At 38.8% G+C, this 18,460-nt stretch overlaps 3 protein-coding genes across 3 annotated transcripts; all 3 read right to left on the bottom strand.

Moving 5' to 3' along the window:
- Nucleotides 1–2,237: 2,237 nt before the first annotated feature.
- On the bottom strand, nt 2,238–6,007 carry LOC145902128 (uncharacterized). The gene is made up of 2 exons (XM_082989999.1): nt 5,432–6,007; nt 2,238–5,203 (listed from the first exon to the last, which is right to left on the bottom strand). Exons 1-2 carry the CDS (start codon nt 5,882–5,884, stop codon nt 2,810–2,812), a joined length of 2,847 nt encoding a protein of 948 aa, XP_082846125.1. The 5' UTR covers nt 5,885–6,007; the 3' UTR covers nt 2,238–2,809.
- A 3,589-nt stretch (nt 6,008–9,596) lies between these two features.
- On the bottom strand, nt 9,597–11,271 carry LOC145903654 (lysosomal aspartic protease-like). The gene is made up of 7 exons (XM_082991801.1): nt 11,138–11,271; nt 10,859–11,006; nt 10,683–10,806; nt 10,490–10,602; nt 9,938–10,137; nt 9,780–9,873; nt 9,597–9,722 (listed from the first exon to the last, which is right to left on the bottom strand). Exons 1-7 carry the CDS (start codon nt 11,188–11,190, stop codon nt 9,597–9,599), a joined length of 858 nt encoding a protein of 285 aa, XP_082847927.1. The 5' UTR covers nt 11,191–11,271.
- A 3,056-nt stretch (nt 11,272–14,327) lies between these two features.
- LOC145903561 (cathepsin E-like) lies at nt 14,328–17,509 on the bottom strand. The gene is made up of 7 exons (XM_082991689.1): nt 17,381–17,509; nt 16,073–16,207; nt 15,208–15,356; nt 14,999–15,092; nt 14,878–14,940; nt 14,677–14,820; nt 14,328–14,495 (listed from the first exon to the last, which is right to left on the bottom strand). The coding sequence occupies exons 1-7, from the start codon at nt 17,507–17,509 to the stop codon at nt 14,328–14,330; spliced, it is 882 nt and encodes a 293-aa protein (XP_082847815.1).
- Between the last annotated feature and the right edge of the window lie 951 nt (nt 17,510–18,460).

Genomic DNA, 18,460 nt, shown 5'->3' with positions numbered 1-18,460 from the left:
TGGTTTACTGATTGGGCAAAGGTTTTACTCTTTTCGGGTATATCTAAAAAACATTATGACGTCACAAACAAACGTTGAAACCAACAAACCAGACATACCAGTGTACGCCCTTACCAGACCTAACCAACCAATCAGGGGCATCAAAAACTCGATTTATTTCAAAACAAATGTGTTACATGTTGCATTGTACATTGCATTGGGCCACACAGGCGACAGTTGCTGTGCAGTGATCGGTTTTCAAGCGCAGTGGAACGACGGGAGGCATTTCTCTTTCCTTGTGGGGTATTGGATTTTCCTTCAACACAGGGGCGGGGGCTGTAACCGGAGAATTCACCGAGTAAGGATTGTCTTCAAATGTGCTTGCCGTGACTCTCGCCCCTGCTGAGTGACAAACATGTGATCTAGTTGCAGGACGAATGTGACTTTGTATTATTACGTCACATGTTTCAAATACCTTGTACTGAGGATTGGGTTTTCGCTTGCGGTTTTTTTTATGTCTGAGCTTGGGTTTTTGCTGTTTTGGGGGAAATTCGAATGCATTTTGTAATCAAAGTCGTTGAAAATTTACAATCAGCACATACAATGGAAGCAAAACGCCACATACAAAAAATGGTTTGCTAACTGAAGTATGTTGATTAAACACTTTCCATCGATGAACGTATCGTTTGGGTACAAAGTCTCAACTTCTTGGCAATCGTTTAATTTGTTTCGGAGCGTTGTCAGTCATCATTGTCAAACTTAAAAAGCGGTCCATATGCTGCGAGTTGTCTGGAACGTGTTGTCGGGTTTCTTCTTTCTTTGCCAATGACGCCTCTTAAACCGAAAATTCGGTCCAGCAAACGCCCGTTGGCGATTATTGCCGACTTACACATCTTCGGTTGCTTGAATTATCTTTGATGTTCTGAAATGCGGGTTGGTCTAGCCTACAATGGAAATTGAACGCGACTGAGAAACTGCGCAGGGATAATTTACGTGGTTTCTAATCAAAATCAGACAACCAGATACACGTGGGAACGAAAATGCATAACGCCGTGTACATTATTGCGATATAACTGCGATACCAACGATCTCAACAAGCGTATATGTTCAATATCAACATAATGTGCTGCTAAAATGAACAACAGCAACGTTCGAAACCGATATTTTTGGATAATAACGCTGTGCCTTTGGCATTTCGAGATATAATTTTTAATTGATAAAACCTATATCTTTGCTTTGAGTAAACTTCAACCTTATTTCAGGTGATGCTAATTGGTGCAAAGTAAATCAGCAATTGTTGTCACTGACCACCTAAAGCAATTAAGCGAAAGATATCTTCTTCATTGTATTAAAACCCAGCATTATTACGTTTTCTACGTTGTTACGTCATATACCATTCGTATGCATAACTACTTACAATTAATCTGTTCTTCTGCACAATGAAACGTATACTTTTATGCACCGACGTTTCGCCTTAATCAGATTAAGTACGAAGTTTTCACCATGTGTGTATAAGGTTTTTAACATCACGCCTCAAATCACTCTTATGTAACGAGCTATAATTTTATGCGAAAAACATCGCCTTTTGGTAATTGCTAACATGCGCATATAGTGCTGCTGGTCCACTGATAACGAACAAAATACGATTTTATCATATGTCTCACCATATACGGCAAAAAAATATAAACGATTGAAACGTATTTTATTGTGATTGCAATTTAACTTCACTCTATGTGAGTAAGGCCGAGCCTTAGCCATTGACCAAGGCATAGCTGTACAATTTTGCATAGCCCTTGCACTTACCCCAAATGTGGGTAACTCGGCCGTACAATTTTGGATAGTGAGGACTGCGTTCGCGCTATATACCAAATACATTGTCTTGTTTCTATGCAGTAACAACTACCCTGGTTTCACTTTCATTCACACCCAGGGTTTTTTTGTAATAAATCCCGATCAGGTTATGTAGCTAATTGGCAAAGTCGTGCAAACTATGACGAAAGTGGCCCATGAATAAACTGCTACAAACATGTGTTGTTACTGCTCTCTAGTGGCGTGCAAGCATTTTCAAAATTATCGCTAGCGGTCGCAACAGCGACGTGGAACTTTATAGCCTGGATTGGAATACAGGTAGTAAAACAATTCTGGAAATATTTTTTAAAGCTATTTGTTCCGAGAGAAGGTGAGGATTTTCGCTTCATTTCACTGTTTTGTATCAAGAATTCATTGTATCTGCTATAAATATTTAAACGATAATTTGTGCATATTTATTGCCATATTTTGCAAAATAGGTTCTAGAATGCGTGTACACCCCCTGTCTGCAGCTCTCCAATATTATGGCTTTTTGGCACATATATTGCTTTGGGTTTTTGCCTTAGCACTATAGGTTACCAAGCAGATCCGTTTGGCCATAGTGCGCTCCACAGTGGTTCGTCTCTGTTGTTTGGTACTCAGTATAGGGTGCCCAACGGATCGACGTTGACCAAAAGGTACCACAAAGTGGAAATCAGTGTACCCGCTAGTGTAAAAGCTAGCACAGTGCCACAGTCAACAGCTGCACTGATGAGACCTTACAGGTCGAAACAGTGCGTGTACACACCCTGTCTGCAGCTCTCCAATATTATGGCTTTTTTGCACAGATAGGTTCTTGAATATTATGCAAATTGTACAATACCAATTGCTGCCTAGTGACAGGTACAGTTTTGCAATCGAGAAAATACAGCTGGATATTGGCACTCAAATTACAAAAATGAAAATTTAGTATTACTTTTTGCACCAAACCGTCCCTAAAACTACTCTGCGCAATTACATTAAAAAAAAACATGTAACACTATTAAAAATCTTCAACATGAAACATCAATTCAAATTCGCATTCGGCAAACATGTCTGCTTCCTTATTGCTTTCCTCTGTTCCAACCTTACGAAGACATTCGGCCAGGTAATGGTAAATTGACGCAAATTGCTCATTGGTTGTGCGCTTGGGCAACTCCCTTAATCTGTAGTCGAGCTCTCGTCGAAACCAAATCAAAGCTTCAGAGAAATTATCACAAAAATACAGGTTTTTGCCAATGTTGTGCATGTTAGCTGCCAACTTTCTGTAAAACCAAGCTTTCTCGCGGGCATTGTTTATCAACAGTTGGTGACCGATTTGAAGCTCTTCGCTGGCTTGTGTGAATTTTTTGCCTCTGGAGAGGAGTTCTCCACGCAAGCACCATATATCGGCAAGCAAGATACCGGCATCCCTTCTAATCGCTTTCCCGTACGTCGGCAGGATAAAAGACCAGTCGTGAATATCAAGCAGATGCTCAAGGACTTCGTTGATCTTCTTGTCGAATAAAGGCATTTTCTCCACAAGGAGAACCATGTTTTTCACAAGTTTCACTTTCTCCAGCCATTTCTCAATCCCAGCTTCCACATTATTTTCACTGAAAAGCGCGTCGTCAAACTCTTCTTCCATTCTTCTCGCAAGCTCCACAGAACCAACTGATTCGCTAATTTCAATTTTCCCGCCAGGCAGAGAAGATCGAAAGTTCTCCATTGCTTTTACAATATCTCCCAGATCATTCAATACTTCTTCATTATTGTCATTGGCATGCAAGTAGCCGCCAATGACTGCAATAAACGTGGTAACAAAGTCCGCCACCAAGTAAAGCAGAATCATAATTCCCGGAATTGCTTTGTAGATGTTTTGATCCCTAAATACGAGTTTGGAAAGCTCTTGCATATCATTTGCAATCCGGTAAAACATATCGCGATATTTCTCTTGGCCAGCAAAAAAATCATTCGCAAGAACCTTGAACTGGGAGTTGGATTCGGTTCCAGGATTTTGATAGATTTCCTCACAAATTGCAAAGGATTTTAAGACGGTTTTCATCTTGGCGATTAAGTTTTCTTTCATATCAATTTTTTTCAGAGTTTTGGAGGTGTTTTTTCGGCGCAGGACGTCTTGAAGAAGAATAAATGCATCAAGCAGATGGTTAGTAGTTGTTCTGGCAAGTTGTAAAATGCCAATTTTATCAAGTTGAAATCTATCTTCAGTTTCAGCAAATCGTTCAACTGCTTGTGGGTTGGACAGGCCTCCGAACAAATTGGAGCGAATCGCAAGTTTCATAACTTGACTTACTTGTTCCCGGACGTAAGACAGTTGCACAATGTCGGTGTTTTCCCTTACGAAAGACAGTAGACTACGCCAAAGAGTGTGGGTGACGTAAAATAAATCACAGATGGCGACTTCGCCAACGGCTTCAATAACTTTACCCAGAATTCGCTTTCCGTCGGTTCTTGATTCAATATCGGTATCTCGCACTTGTTGGTCCGTTTCAAGGTATATTTTTAAGCGTATTTCCCCAGCCAGAGCGATGGCATACTTTAAATCGTGCCCCGTATCGACCGAGAGCCTGCCCTTTATATGAACAAGCTCGTCAACTATTTCAAAACATGATGAACTTGTTGTCCCGAAAAAATTTCCCAGGTGGCTGATAGTAATAGATAAGCCACGGTAAATAAGAAGTTTCAGGTTTCTTCTGCTTACTTGGGTGCATAACTCATCGATGGCGTCATGGAGCTGCATCGACTCTTTGATTTGTTCTCGACACCAATTCGACATGTTGCAAAGCTTATCAGCTATTGCATTTCGATATTGCTCGTGCAAACTTTTGTCCCCCGCCACGAGACGGGACTGGCAGAGAACATCGGCCAGATGATGGTTGTTGGGCAGGCTTTCATCTCGTTCAACAAGGCCCGCCATTTCGATGGGGGAACGGATCAATTCAATCGAGTAGGGTTTTTCAGCAGTCGGTGCTCTGGAAAGGGGATGTACGCCGGCAACTGGCATGTTGCTGTCGAATTGGATTCCCGATTTTGCAATGCGGTCATAGAACCAATCTCTCTCTTTCGCATCGAAATCGTTTAGCAGGGGAACTCCCAGTAATCGAAGAGGGGTTTCCCCCAAAGTGAGTACCATGACCTGAAATAGGACAATGTAGAAGCGAAATCGCTCTTTGACTTCTTCATCGGTGTTATCGATCAGTATTGCGTTTTCAAAGTCAGAATACGGGGTCCCTTCATGACGTGCCAGAGAGCCAAGGGTCATATGAGCAAATTTGCAAGGTGTTTCATTCCCGAACAGAATTTTGCAGCATTGGTCGGATATAAAGCGCATTATTTCGATGTAGTTTTCGCTGATAAGTCGAAAAACTCTCTCTGCTGCTTCAACTTTTCTTGACTCCTGCAAAGAATATTGTTTGTAATATCGAGCCAGTAAGTCCAATTCGGCATTGTTGTTAAAAAGTTTTAAGGCGAAAACAACCGGGATTTGTTGTTAAATTACGTTGCATGAAACATCACATTGCCAATATTAATTTTATGCAACCGAAGTCTTAATTACTTTTTCGCTGGCATTGCCCCAAACATTACGCAATATATTATTATTTTTATCTCGAACGTTTCTATGCACCTGCGAGCGTTTTGTATCGCCATCTTCCACCTTTGGAAAATCCCCCATTTCCCTCTTTGCTGTTTCTCGCATCGCTGTTACTCGTTCCTTTAATTCCGTCGCGATCGGAACAAGTTTAACATTTTGCTCTGTGGCATCCGCTTCAAGCAATAACTCCCACCACAACTCTTCCATATGCCCATCGATTACGTCATCGTCTGGTGAGCGTAGTTTCGCAGCAGCGAGAAGGCCAGCGGCGTACAAATAGTTCCTCTTTTCCTGGTGTCGCAAATTAAAGTAGTGCTGAGATAATTGCAACATGAGGACGGAAGATTCATCGGTGTCATCTTCCACATAAAATCCATTTTCATGCCGACAAAAGGCTTTCAACAGCTCAGCGAGTTCTTGTCCGTCTGCTTCACCTTCCATGTTAAACTTGTCAAATAATGTTTGGATGTTGCTGTGTGACGTCATTAAGTAAACATTGTTTATCCTGTTGCATAGGACACATCAGCTTGATAACATTTAGCCTCCATTCTATGGGCTTTTGCGAGAAGTAAACTTGAATTATTATTTATAGTACAGGTAAATTAAAATATAAAAATACTTCTAGCCCTCAAGACCTGCGGTATAAGATCATAAACAGCAGTCTGAACATGGAAAATCGTTTGTAAACAATGTTATACATGTGTTTTTTATTGAATATGAGTTGTTTTGTACTACTATGTCATGCCAAACGACTGACAAAATAGTTTTTTCATGCTGCAGGCAATACAAATGTGAAACCAATGCCTAATTTGCACCCTAATAACGTCATGCCTGTGCTATTGATGATTCGGTCACCCTTTGGTCTTCCTGGTTCACAGCGAGGTCACTTATTTAAATGCGCATGGCCCGGTTTGGTTGAATCTGCATGGGACAGGTCCTGATCAAATATTCATTCCATCGATTTCAATAAAGCGTTTACAATTCGAGCAGAACTTGTGGTGCATTTCAATGCAGGGTATGAAATTGTCAAGTAATTTGATAAGTTTGTTGTGTCATTAACCTTTATTCCTCTTACAGCAGTGTAATAAAGTCAAACTTTGTCCATTGCAGCTTTTATCAAGTGTACTATTACAATGGCGTAACTCTAAACCTACTGTTAAAGAAGACATTTTGCATTCCAAAAGTAATCTTAAACCCTGTGCGTTTTACTGGCGTTCGTCTTTCAGCGGGACATAAAGTTTCGACTACCTTATAATGTGTAAACCTATTGATCACTTCCGTAAGAGTCTAGCCTTTCAAATGCGAGCAATTGTGATCGTTTGTGGTAACGAAATACGTGACGTTACATACAAGGATCCGTGACGTTATGCTGTTACAAAACATTCTGCTTATTACCAAATTTATTCAGTGATTTACTTATAAACCTTTCGGCTAACTACACCTTTGAATTGTTTCTCAGTGTTTGACGACTTTCTGGCACCTAGATTTTGACACAAACCTACTTGGTGCTCTTTGTTCGCTGCAAACCCATTGTTCTTTTCGTACCGTAGACTGCGTTTTTGTTGTACCAGCAAAGGTACGCAAGGAAAACTTCTGAATTCGGTTTGACTGCGTATTTATTTCAAGTTTCAGTGCCACCACACCGGTGGTGAAATCCTCGTCACAAACGACTGAACCTGACGTGGAAAAGGTCTGAAATTTGAGTCGTTTTGCCTTTTTCGTTTTTTTCGTGACAGACTGGAGTGCACTACGATTTACACTCTATGCTAGGAAGCAAAAACCATTTCATTTCGGATAACGGGTATGAAAATCCGTCAGTCTTGGCTATAAAATCCCCCACTGGACGCTGAGCTGTTCTTGCAGTTTTTCACATGTTTGCATGGGGTCAGAAAAAGTTTCGGTTGGGCGATCATGAGGCTTCACAATAAGGTCCTCGTTAAAGCTTTAGTTCAAAATAACCAGTCAGAGCAAGATGTGTTTTCCCCAAACATGAATAACTGAAACAATATACCCCAAGCGATTCTATCAAGTTTTCAACCTTCCGATGCACGTAAAAGTAGCCTACTCATTCATGCGCAACATAGACAGAATCACACGCCCTGGACTAACATGCATGACGATAAGGCCAGTGGACTTGTTGCTTAGTTTTTTAAGCCATAAATTGCGGCCGAAAAAGTTAAAAAAGTATAACAGATATAGCGAAAATGCTATAATTTAATTCTCAGTGAAAATAATTAAATACCAGTGAGAAATAAGGATTCCGTTTAAAACTAAAAGTGGCAAATGAAATAAGCGATGTAAAACTCTCCCTTGTTTGTAAAGTAAAATACGCAACGCTTACAATCATGTGAATTCCACAATGTTCGAGTCAAAACCTCGACAAGAATCACTTCTTTCAATGAAACAAGAGGTGGTTATGTCTGTGCAGAAATTCGAGGGAAAATCTTTGCAATTGGTTAGTTATCAGAATCTACATATTTAATACAACTATATGTAGTTTACAAAACTTTTTCTTATTTCCTGAATTCCATCCATTAATAGAAGGTAATTTCAATCGATTTCATATTATTTTGAATGAAGATTTGTTGTTTTCTGGGTTTTCTTGTAGTTTGTTTATTCTTGACAAATATTATTTGAATTACCAACTTAAATTAACCTTATTGAGTTTTGAACCAAAAAACAACAAAATATCATTATTGTAACATTTACAACATTAATCAATATTACTTAATTCACAGTTTTACTTAAATCGCTGTTTTCATGATGGGCATCCCATCACCCACCCACGGTTTTTAAAAGTATCTTGCACGGGGAGGCAAAAGACTTCGTCGCCTAAATGAATATGATTCCGACTGCAACAGCAAACCAGTTTTTGATGCGACTGTTGTTGTTGTTTAAGATGTGTCTGCAGTCGACAAACCGGCGTCAATGTTCGGTTTTAAACTCAGTGATTTTAGCATGCGGGTTGCAATGTATATGTCATGTGTTCGTGGGTGGTTTTCTTGCCATATGTTGTTACAATTGTTGAAATTTTTGTTCCTTACTGGACGAAGTCATGCATTGCTTTCATTTGATCTTTAACGGTGCCATGCTCATGGAGGCCCCGTCATAATTTCCGTAAATTTGTTTCTCAGCCTAGCTGTTACCTCCAATAACGTTATATCACTTACAATCGGCATGCAATGAAAACATAAGCACGTTTAGATGGGAAAACTATGCACACAAGTCCAAAGCTCTCGTGTTATTTCCAGGACACTACTCTAAAAAAACAAGCAAAAATATTCAAAATAGGCACGCTGTTAAGTCTGCGTATTCTAAGTATTGCGCGCCCTGGCGGTTGCCTACTCAACCTAACGGACAAGTCGGCCCTGCGTCTTGTATTATCACCATCCTTTTCATTGATTTGAACCACTCAAAATCATTAATTCGCGTTCAGCAAACATGTCTGCTTCCTTATTGCTTTTCTCTGTTCCAATTTTACGAAGACAAAAGGTAATTTTTCCTAATTCAATTATTTCATGTTGTCGGCTGTTGATGTAGCAGAAACTTGACCAACTCCTGGTTTATATCATTAACATGTGGCTTCAAGTTAAAGTCAAAAGCAATTCACCCTCCAGACAATGTGGTTTGTTTTCAATGTATTTTGTCTGTTTGTAAAGATTCAGTATGATGTAATCATTTTTTTTGCATTTTTTGTACCTTCTTTAAAAAATACAGGGAATGCCAATTCTCGAACTCGCGTTGAAGATCAACTTTGTGGAATCGAAGTCCATGATATATGGTTAGAGTCTGAGATACAAAAAAATACCACACCTCGGACTCCTTTGGCAACGTCGAGTATGTAGTGATGTTTTAAAAACAAAACTACTCTTGATTCAAACCTGAACATTTCCATTAATTTTATGGTGCATTCGACAAAATTATAATATAACGACGTCGTCATCACAAACTCACCGGCTTTTCGTAACTAACTTTTTGCCCACCTTCAGTTCATTTGTGACGTCCCCGTTTACTCTACGTTTATTTCAACCAACTAATCTAAGTCGAAGAAACTTCAATGAAAACATTCACACAAAACATCGGTATTTACATTGAAATAATATACAGTCTCCCGAACAAGGAATGCAGGACTTCCTCATTTACATCATTCAAGCGTCTTGCGTTCATTCGGGATCAGGGTATTCTCGGAAATCTTGGTTCAATTGAGCGAACCCCACACGATCATTGGCGTAGTCGAAAGTGGTGTAGTAATTTCCAAGGAAGACGTCGCCGCGTCATCTTCTTTTCCAATCCTCATACCGTCCATGGCAATTTCCCATGCCCCCTGCATTATAGTGATATGGATCTCAATCATACATTGACTTATAATTGACAAACATACATCTTGGACAGTATGATAGTTGAATTCTCCAGTGAATCTTGTGGGATCCACACCGCCCAAGTACAACTCTCCACCATCACGTTTAAACGGATCCCTAAAAGCGAACGTCATTCAAAATGTTACAATAACTACATATTGTATATAGTATGCTACTTGACCTGTTTAAATACAATGAGAATTGATTCCATGGCACTACTCCCTGCACATACATTTGGCCAAGCACATTTAGCCCCTTTTCAAAAGATGTTTCAGGATGTCCAATTCCTAGGCAACCATCAAATTGAGCTTCAGAGTAAGCTTCATTATAAATCCTGATTGCTTCAATAAATGTTTGGTTAAAACTCTTCACGCCACCGATCTAAAATGTATGGGGATATTTCATCAACTGTTTTGCCAATGTGCAATGGGTTATATTTGTTGAGTTTACGCAGATCCATAGATTTAAGCCTATAAGTTTTACGTTTAAGGAAGGAAAGAAACATTCAAAGTTTAACGTCAAACGAAATGCTTTTGTTGTTTTACAAAGTGTCTCAAACAAATGTTTTAAATATCGGAATCGGCAAGGAAATGTCGCGATAACAATAGGCAATCCGGGAAATAATCCTGCAGCTACAGGAATATTGTTATAATATTATTGAGTTGTGTCTTTCGGATAAAAACTAATTTAACTTTGCTTCAATCGCGTACAAAAAATCGCTTCATCATCTCACCATTAGCACGTCCTGGCCAACTAAACCACTAACTACAGCACCTTCAGCATGATATTTCAATCCATTTGTAGTATAGGTTAAAGATGCACTGCTGTTGTATTTGCGATGTCTTGCTGCAGAAAATTAGTTGTAGGTATTTAATAATGGTTTAGTGTTTGCATTGCAAACGAATTAACAAAACAAATGATCTTACCACAAGCAACATCGGATCTTCTGCATTTAATTGATGGCAACCAAAAAAATGAAGACCATGTGGTAATTTGCACAGCGAACAACTGAGGGGGCGTCCCTATTTCGATCTCTCCAACATATACGGTCTGAAAAAGCACTTGATAGTTTAATCTATTCGTACAATGACCATATACGTACATTGTCGTAATTGGTGAGCTGTTCGCGACCTTTTCCAACACCAGCAGAATCGAACTTTACATATTTACTGTGCTGTGTGTATTTGATGTTCTCTGTTCCCCGTTCTTTCACGTCCCTGTGTTTTCTTCTGTGCTTCTGAAGTTTTACACTAAACACAAGTTACTCTGTCACTATAACAACAAGGTAAAACGCTAGGACATTTACAATTCGCGCAGCATTTCCGTAAATATGTGACAAAGCACGCTTTGGATAAGAAAAACCTTAATCCGCATCACTTACATGTGACCGCAGCTCAATGTTTCCAACAGCAGAAGAAATACAATAACTTTCATCTTGGTGTCAACATACAACAAAGCAGTGAGTTATTGAATAAATTATACCAAACTAATCCTGTGGCACAACGTTTTAATTTTATAAGCTATTGTGATCAGGAGAGACGAGATGCGAAACCCTTCGCGTTTCCAAGGATTGTGTGATGAACACGAAACAATGAACAACTTCATAAACAGAATCTTCGGCAATAAATGCACGGAAGTCGTTTCAGAAGTTGCTGATCTAGGAAGAAGTAAAATCCATTGTCTAGGTTTCTGTTGCTCTCGCGTTGTTATTGTTGATACAGACCGGTGAGCTTCCAAGTATCTTTACTAATCATAATCCTGAAACCGCATGTAAAAAAATTCTTTTCATCAACACAGTTCGGTTACAATACCGGTAATTCGCGTTTCTCACACAAAAACAAGTACGCAGATGAACGATACACAAAAAAATAAAATCACTAGGATGCGGATAAAACCTGTAAATGTTTGTAAATTGCAATGTTTAACCTCCCCATGGAGTTACTAAACCTTAACAAGCAAATGCATTAAATTCACCACACGATTCATACCGTCTTTCGAAATAGAACGCTGTATAGATACTTTATTTCTGCCGATAAGTTGCAGCGACTGCTAATGTGTAAAAATGGAGCAACATGTTTGTGTTTTATCTATATTATGGGGTGTAGCTTTAGTTCAAAATTAATAGCCAGAGCAAGGTGTGTTTTTTCCCAAACAATGATAATTAAAACAACAACACACCCAAGAGATTCGTTCAATCTTTTAGTATTCCGATGCACGTAAACGTAACCATTCATGCGATACATGGTCAGAATCGCACGTCCTGGACTAACACGCATGAAAAGTGTTTTTCCAAATTTACCAGAGAGGCCAATAAATGAACCCTACTGGAAGAAGACCCAAACAATATACCCCGTGAAACCGCATAGCTCCTGTAGCACAGCTGGCAAAGCGTTGGGCCCTGGGTTACGAAGCCTGTAAACCTAAGGATCCCAAAACGATAGCTACGATCGCCAAGTAAAGACTTACGCAGCTGGGAGATCATGCAATTGTGTGAAACATTACTTTGTTCTTGTTTGTCATGTTGTTGATTTATTCTTTCCAAACATTCTTCAAATTAAATCTGGTTTAGTGTTAAACCAAAAAGCATCAAATTATCTGTAGTGTAACATTTACAACAGTTAATGATATTACTTAATTCACACATGATGTATTTAAAGTTACATGAACAAACATGTCACTTAAATGCAAAACAAAAGCTAAGAAAATTCCTGAACAAAGTTTTGTTGACTTTAAACCTGACAGGAGGAGGTTTTAATCGTGGCTTCCTGCAAACAGTTGAACAATACGAACCTAGAGTCAACAAATGGAAATATGTTTCTCCCCTCCTATATCCTCGTCACCATCACTCTGCTTGTGTTATTGATGGGAGGATTTATGTTGTGGATGGATTGAGGTGAGGTTCACATTTTGATTTTTTTAGTAGTAATTTTGACGTCACTGTATCGTTTGTTACTCATAATTTAAGGTTACTGGGATAATAAATGTTAGTGTGGGATTGTCGCAAAGCCGACTATTATTAGCCTGACTACTAATATCCGAAGAAAATAAACTTTACTAATTATTGCTAGTAATGATAATATACAGAACATGTGTGTTGTTGTCATTTAAGTGAGTAAGAATTTCCTGATGTGTAATTAAACACACATTTACTTTGGTTTTATTTAGGAGTTACGGTAATCCACTCACATCAGTTGAAGTTTACGATCCAACCTCAGATGTCTGGACACATGCTTTTGATCTTGACAAACCAGTTTTTGATGCGACTGTTGTTGTTGTTTAAGATGTGTCTGCAGTCGACAAACCGGCGTCAATGTTCGGTTTTAAACTCAGTGATTTTTAGCATGCGGGTTGCAATGTATATGTCATGTGTTCGTGGGTGGTTTTCTTGCCATATGTTGTTACAATTGTTGAAATTTTTGTTCCTTACTGGACGAAGGCATGAATAAAAATTAAGTACTTGCTTTCATTTGATCTTTGACAGTGACATGCTTATAGAGGCCCCGTCATAATTTCCGTAAATTTGTTTCTCAGCCTAGCTGTTACCTCCAATAACGTAATATCACTAATAATCGGCATGCAATGAAAACATAAGCACGTTTAGATGGGAAAACTATGCACACAAGTCCAAAGCTCTCGTGTTATTTCCAGGACACTACTCTAAAAAAACAAGCAAAAATATTCAAAATTGGCACGCTGTTAAGTCTGCGTATTCTAAGTTTTGCGCGCCCTGGCGGTTGCCTACTCAACCTAACGGACAAGTCGGCCCTGCGTCTTGTATTATCACCATCCTTTTCATTGATTTGAACCACTCAAAATCATTAATTCGCGTTCAGCAAACATGTCTGCTTCCTCATTGCTTTCCTCTGTTTCAATTTTACGAAGACATTCGGCAAGGAAAAGGTAATTTTTCCTAATTCAATTATTTCATGTTGGAGGCTGTTGATGTAGCAGAAACTTGACCAACTCCTGGTTTATATCATTAACATGTGGCTTCAAGTTAAAGTCAAAAGCAATTCACCCTCCAGACAATGTGATTTGTTTTCAATGTATTTTGTCTGTTTGTAAAGATTCAGTATGATGTAATGATTTTTTTTGCATTTTTTGTACCTTCTTTCAAAAATACAGGGAATGCCAATTCTCGAACTCGCGTTGAAGAGCAACGTTGTGGAATCGAAGTCCATGATATATGGTTAGAGTCTGAGATACCAAAAAATATCACACCTCGGACTCCTTTGGCAACGTCGAGTATGTAGTTATGTTTTGAAAACAAAACTACTCTTGATTTAAACCTGAACAATTCCATTAATTTTATGGCGCATTCGACAAAATTATAATATAACGACGTTGTCATCACAACCTCACCGGCTTTTCGTAACTAACTTTTTGCCCACCTGCAGTTCATTTGTGACGTCACCGTTAATTCTACGTTTATTTCAACCAACTAATCTAAGTCGAAGAAACTTCAATGAAAACATTCACACAAAACATCGGTATTTACATTGAAATAATATACAGTCTCCCGCACAAGGAATGCAGGACTTCCTCATTTACATCATTCAAGCGTCCAGCTTTCATTCGGGATCAGGGTATTCTCGGAAATCTTGGTTCAATTGAGCGAACCCCACACGATCATTGGCGTAGTCGAAAGTGGTGTAGTAATTTCCAAGGAATACGTCGCCGATGAACCAAGTCATCATACCTATTACTGCCCCGAAACCAATGAGACATTCTGTCGGCTCCTGTGACATATCGCCTCACCGTAAAATCTTTGTATTCAATACAAAATGTCTCTTCTGGCAAACAATACAATATGTATAACTTATCAGCACCGTTCAACATTATATAAACATATTAGGTGTTATATCTTCTCGACCGATATATCTACTCCAGTTGGTTTAACACCGAAGTAATACCATTTACCTTTAATATGTACTGCTCAGGTGTGAGTATGTAGTCGATTCCTGACAGCGTGATGGTTACATTCGGCAGTTTTGGAATCGTTGCGCAGGAAATCACACCATAGTCATTAGCTCCAAGAATAGTACTAATCTTTTCGAGTTCATGCTGAAATACATAAATACATGGATACCCCACAACGATTACGGCGTTGCAGCCACCGACACTAAATTGTGCGTCATCTTCTTTTCCAATCCTCATACCGTCCATGGCAATTTCCCATGCCCCCTGCATTATAGTGATATGGATTACAATCATACTTGTGAGTTATATTTGACAAACATACATTTTGGACAGTATGGTAGTTGAATTCTCCAGTGAATCTTGTGGGATCCACACCGCCCAAGTACAACTCTCCACCATCACGTTTAAACGGATCCCTAAAAGCGAACGTCATTCAAAATGTTACAATAACTACATATTGTATATAGTATGCTACTTGACCTGTTTAAATACAATGAGAATTGATTCCATGGCACTACTCCCTGCACATACATTTGGCCAAACACATTTAGCCCATTTTCAAAAGATGTTTCAGGATATCCAATTCCTAGGCAACCATCAAATTGAGCTTCAGAGTAAGTGTCACTATAAATCCTGATTGCTTCAACAAATGTTTGGTTAAAACTCTTCACGCCACCGATCTAAAATGTATGGGGATATTTCATCAACTGTTTTGCCAATGTGCAATGGGTTATATTTGTTGATTTTACGCAGATCCATAGATTTAAGCCTATAAGTTTTACGTTTTAAGGAAGGAAAGAAACATTCAAAGTTTAACGTCAAACGAAATGCTTTTGTTGTTTTACAAAGTGTCTCAAACAAATGTTTTAAATATCGGAATCGGCAAGGAAATGTCGCGATAACAATGGGCAATCCGGGAAATAATCCTGCAGCTACAGGAATATTGTTATAATATTATTGAGTTGTGTCTTTCGGATAAAAACTAATTTAACTTTGCTTCAATCGCGTACAAAAAATCGCTTCATCATCTCACCATTAGCACGTCCTGGCCAACTAAACCACTAACTACACCTTCATGATATTTCAATCCATTTGTAGTATAGGTTTAAGATGCCGTGCTGTTGTATTTGCGATGTCTTGCTGCAGAAGATTAGTTGTAGGTATTTAATAATGGTTTAGTGTTTGCATTGCAAACGAATTAACAAAACAGATGATCTTACCACAAGCAACATCGGATCTTCTGCATTTAATTGATGGCAACCAAAAAAATGAAGACCATGTGGTAATTTGCACAGCGAACAACTGAGGGGGCGTCCCTATTTCGATCTCTCCAACATATACTGTCTGAAAAAGCACTTGATAGTTTAATCTATTCGTACAATGACCATATACGTACATTGTCGTAATTGGTGAGCTGTTCGCGACCTTTTCCAACACCAGCAAAATCGAACTTTACATATTTACTGTGCTGTGTGTATTTGATGTTCTCTGTTCCCCGTTCTTTCACGTCCCTGTGTTTTCTTCTGTGCTTCTGAAGTTTTACACTAAACACAAGTTACTCTGTCACTATAACAACAAGGTAAAACGCTAGGACATTTACAATTCGCGCAGCATTTCCGTAAATATGTAACAAAGCACGCTTTGGATAGGAAAAACCTTAATCCGCATCACTTACATGTGACCGCAGCTCAATGTTTCCAACAGCAGAAGAAATACAATAACTTTCATCTTGGTGTCAACATACAACAAGGCAGTGAGTTATTGAATAAATTATACCAAACTAATCCTGTGGCACAACGTTTTAATTTTATAAGCTATTGTGATCAGGAGAGACGAGATGCGAAACCCTTCGCGTTTCCAAGGATTGTGTGATGAACACGAAACAATGAACAACTTCATAAACAGAATCTTCGGCAATAAATGCACGGAAGTCGTTTCAGAAGTTGCTGATCTAGGAAGAAGTAAAATCCATTGTCTAGGTTTCTGTTGCTCTCGCGTTGTTATTGTTGACACAGACCGGTGAGCTTCCAAGTATCTTTTCTAATCACAATCCTGAAACCGCATGTAAAAAATTTCTTTTCATCAGCACGGTTCGGTTACAATACCGGTGTTTCGTGTTTCTCACACAAAAACAAGTACGCAGATGAACGATACACAAAAAAATAAAATCACTAGGATGCGGATAAAACCTGTAAATGTTTGTAAATTGCAATGTTTAACCTTCCCATGGAGTTACTAAACCTTAACAAGCAAATGCATTAGATTCACCACACGATTCATACCGTCTTTCGAAACAGAACGCTGTATAGATACTTTATTTCTGCCGATCAGTTGCTGCGACTGCTAATGTGTAAAAATGAAGCAACATGTTTGTGTTTTTTCTTTAACTATTATAAGGGGTATAGCTTTAGTTCAAAATTAACAGCCAGAGCAAGGTGTGTTTTTTTCCCAAACAATAATAATTAAAACAACAACACACCCAAGAGATTCGTTCAATCTTTTAGTATTCCGATGCACGTAAACGTAACCCTTCATGCGAAACATGGTCAGAATTGCACGTCCTGGACTAACACGCATGAAAAGTGTTTTAATTTTTTTTTTTTTAATTAATTAAGTTTTGCCTTAATTTGATGTTTGACGCTAAACTATAGCATGAAGGCACAACCATCATTTCCGTAAATTTGTTTTTTATTCTGGCTGTTACCTCCAATAACGTAATATCACTAATAATCGGCATGCAATGAACACAGTTTAGAAGGAAAAACAAAGCACACGAGTCCAAAAAGTAAGCACATTTCTTAGAGTTGACCTCTCTGGTGGTCATTTTTACCATGGTCTTCATTCTTCCTTACATAATTATGATAAAGTACAATGCCCCAGACCAAAAACACTGTGTGGTTCACTTTTAAATTTACTTATGCTTGCATAAGATTCATTGTTTTATATTTTGAGAAATTACTGCGCGAACATGATATCGAACTTAACTGCTACAGATTTATGCGGAAATGTCAACTTGGGCCGTTTTGATCCTATTAACAAGCTAAAAAGGAAAGTTTGGTCAACTGCTAAGATTAAGCACTCGTGTATTTTCTAAAACACTACTCGCAAACAAACAAGAAAACAAATATTCAAAGTAGACACGCTTGTAAGTCTGCGTTATATTGTTTAAGTTTTGCGACCCTAAAGGTTGCGGCGGTTGCCTGGTCCACCTGACCGAGAAGTTGGCACCGGGCACCATCCTTTTTTGTTGATTTGAACCACTGATCAGAATCATCAATTCGCATTCGACAAACACGTCTGCTTCCTTTTTGCTTTCCTCTGTTCAAATTTTACGACGTCATTTGGCAAGGTAATGGTAAATTGACGCAAAATGCTCATTGGTTGTGCGCTTGGGCAACTCCCTTAATCTGTAGTCGAGCTCTCGTCGAAACCAAATCAAAGCTTCAGAGTAATTATCATAAAAATAAAATCCGTCTGCTTCACCTTCCATTTTAAAATGTCTGTGTTTGTGTGGATTTTGGTTGCAATAAACTGAAAATCGATTAACTATTCTGAAAATAAACATGATTTCCGTCGTCAAGTTTTGACCCAGTGCTACCGTGCGCATGAGATGTGAATGTGCCCGTTTTGTCCTTTATCGCCGTCCTCGCAACCACTTTATATGGCCATCTCCTATCATGCAATTACATCCCAAGCAATCTACATCACCGTATATAAAACCAATTCATCGCAACCCATGGTATTTAAATTTTTCAAAGCATTTTTCACAACCTTTTGCTTTTAG

The sequence above is a fragment of the Ascidia mentula genome, chromosome 1 (assembly GCF_947561715.1).
Source record: "Ascidia mentula chromosome 1, kaAscMent1.1, whole genome shotgun sequence".
NCBI lineage: Eukaryota > Metazoa > Chordata > Ascidiacea > Phlebobranchia > Ascidiidae > Ascidia > Ascidia mentula.
Note: the sequence above shows the minus strand (reverse complement) of the source record. Positions and strands in the feature narration are given on the sequence as shown.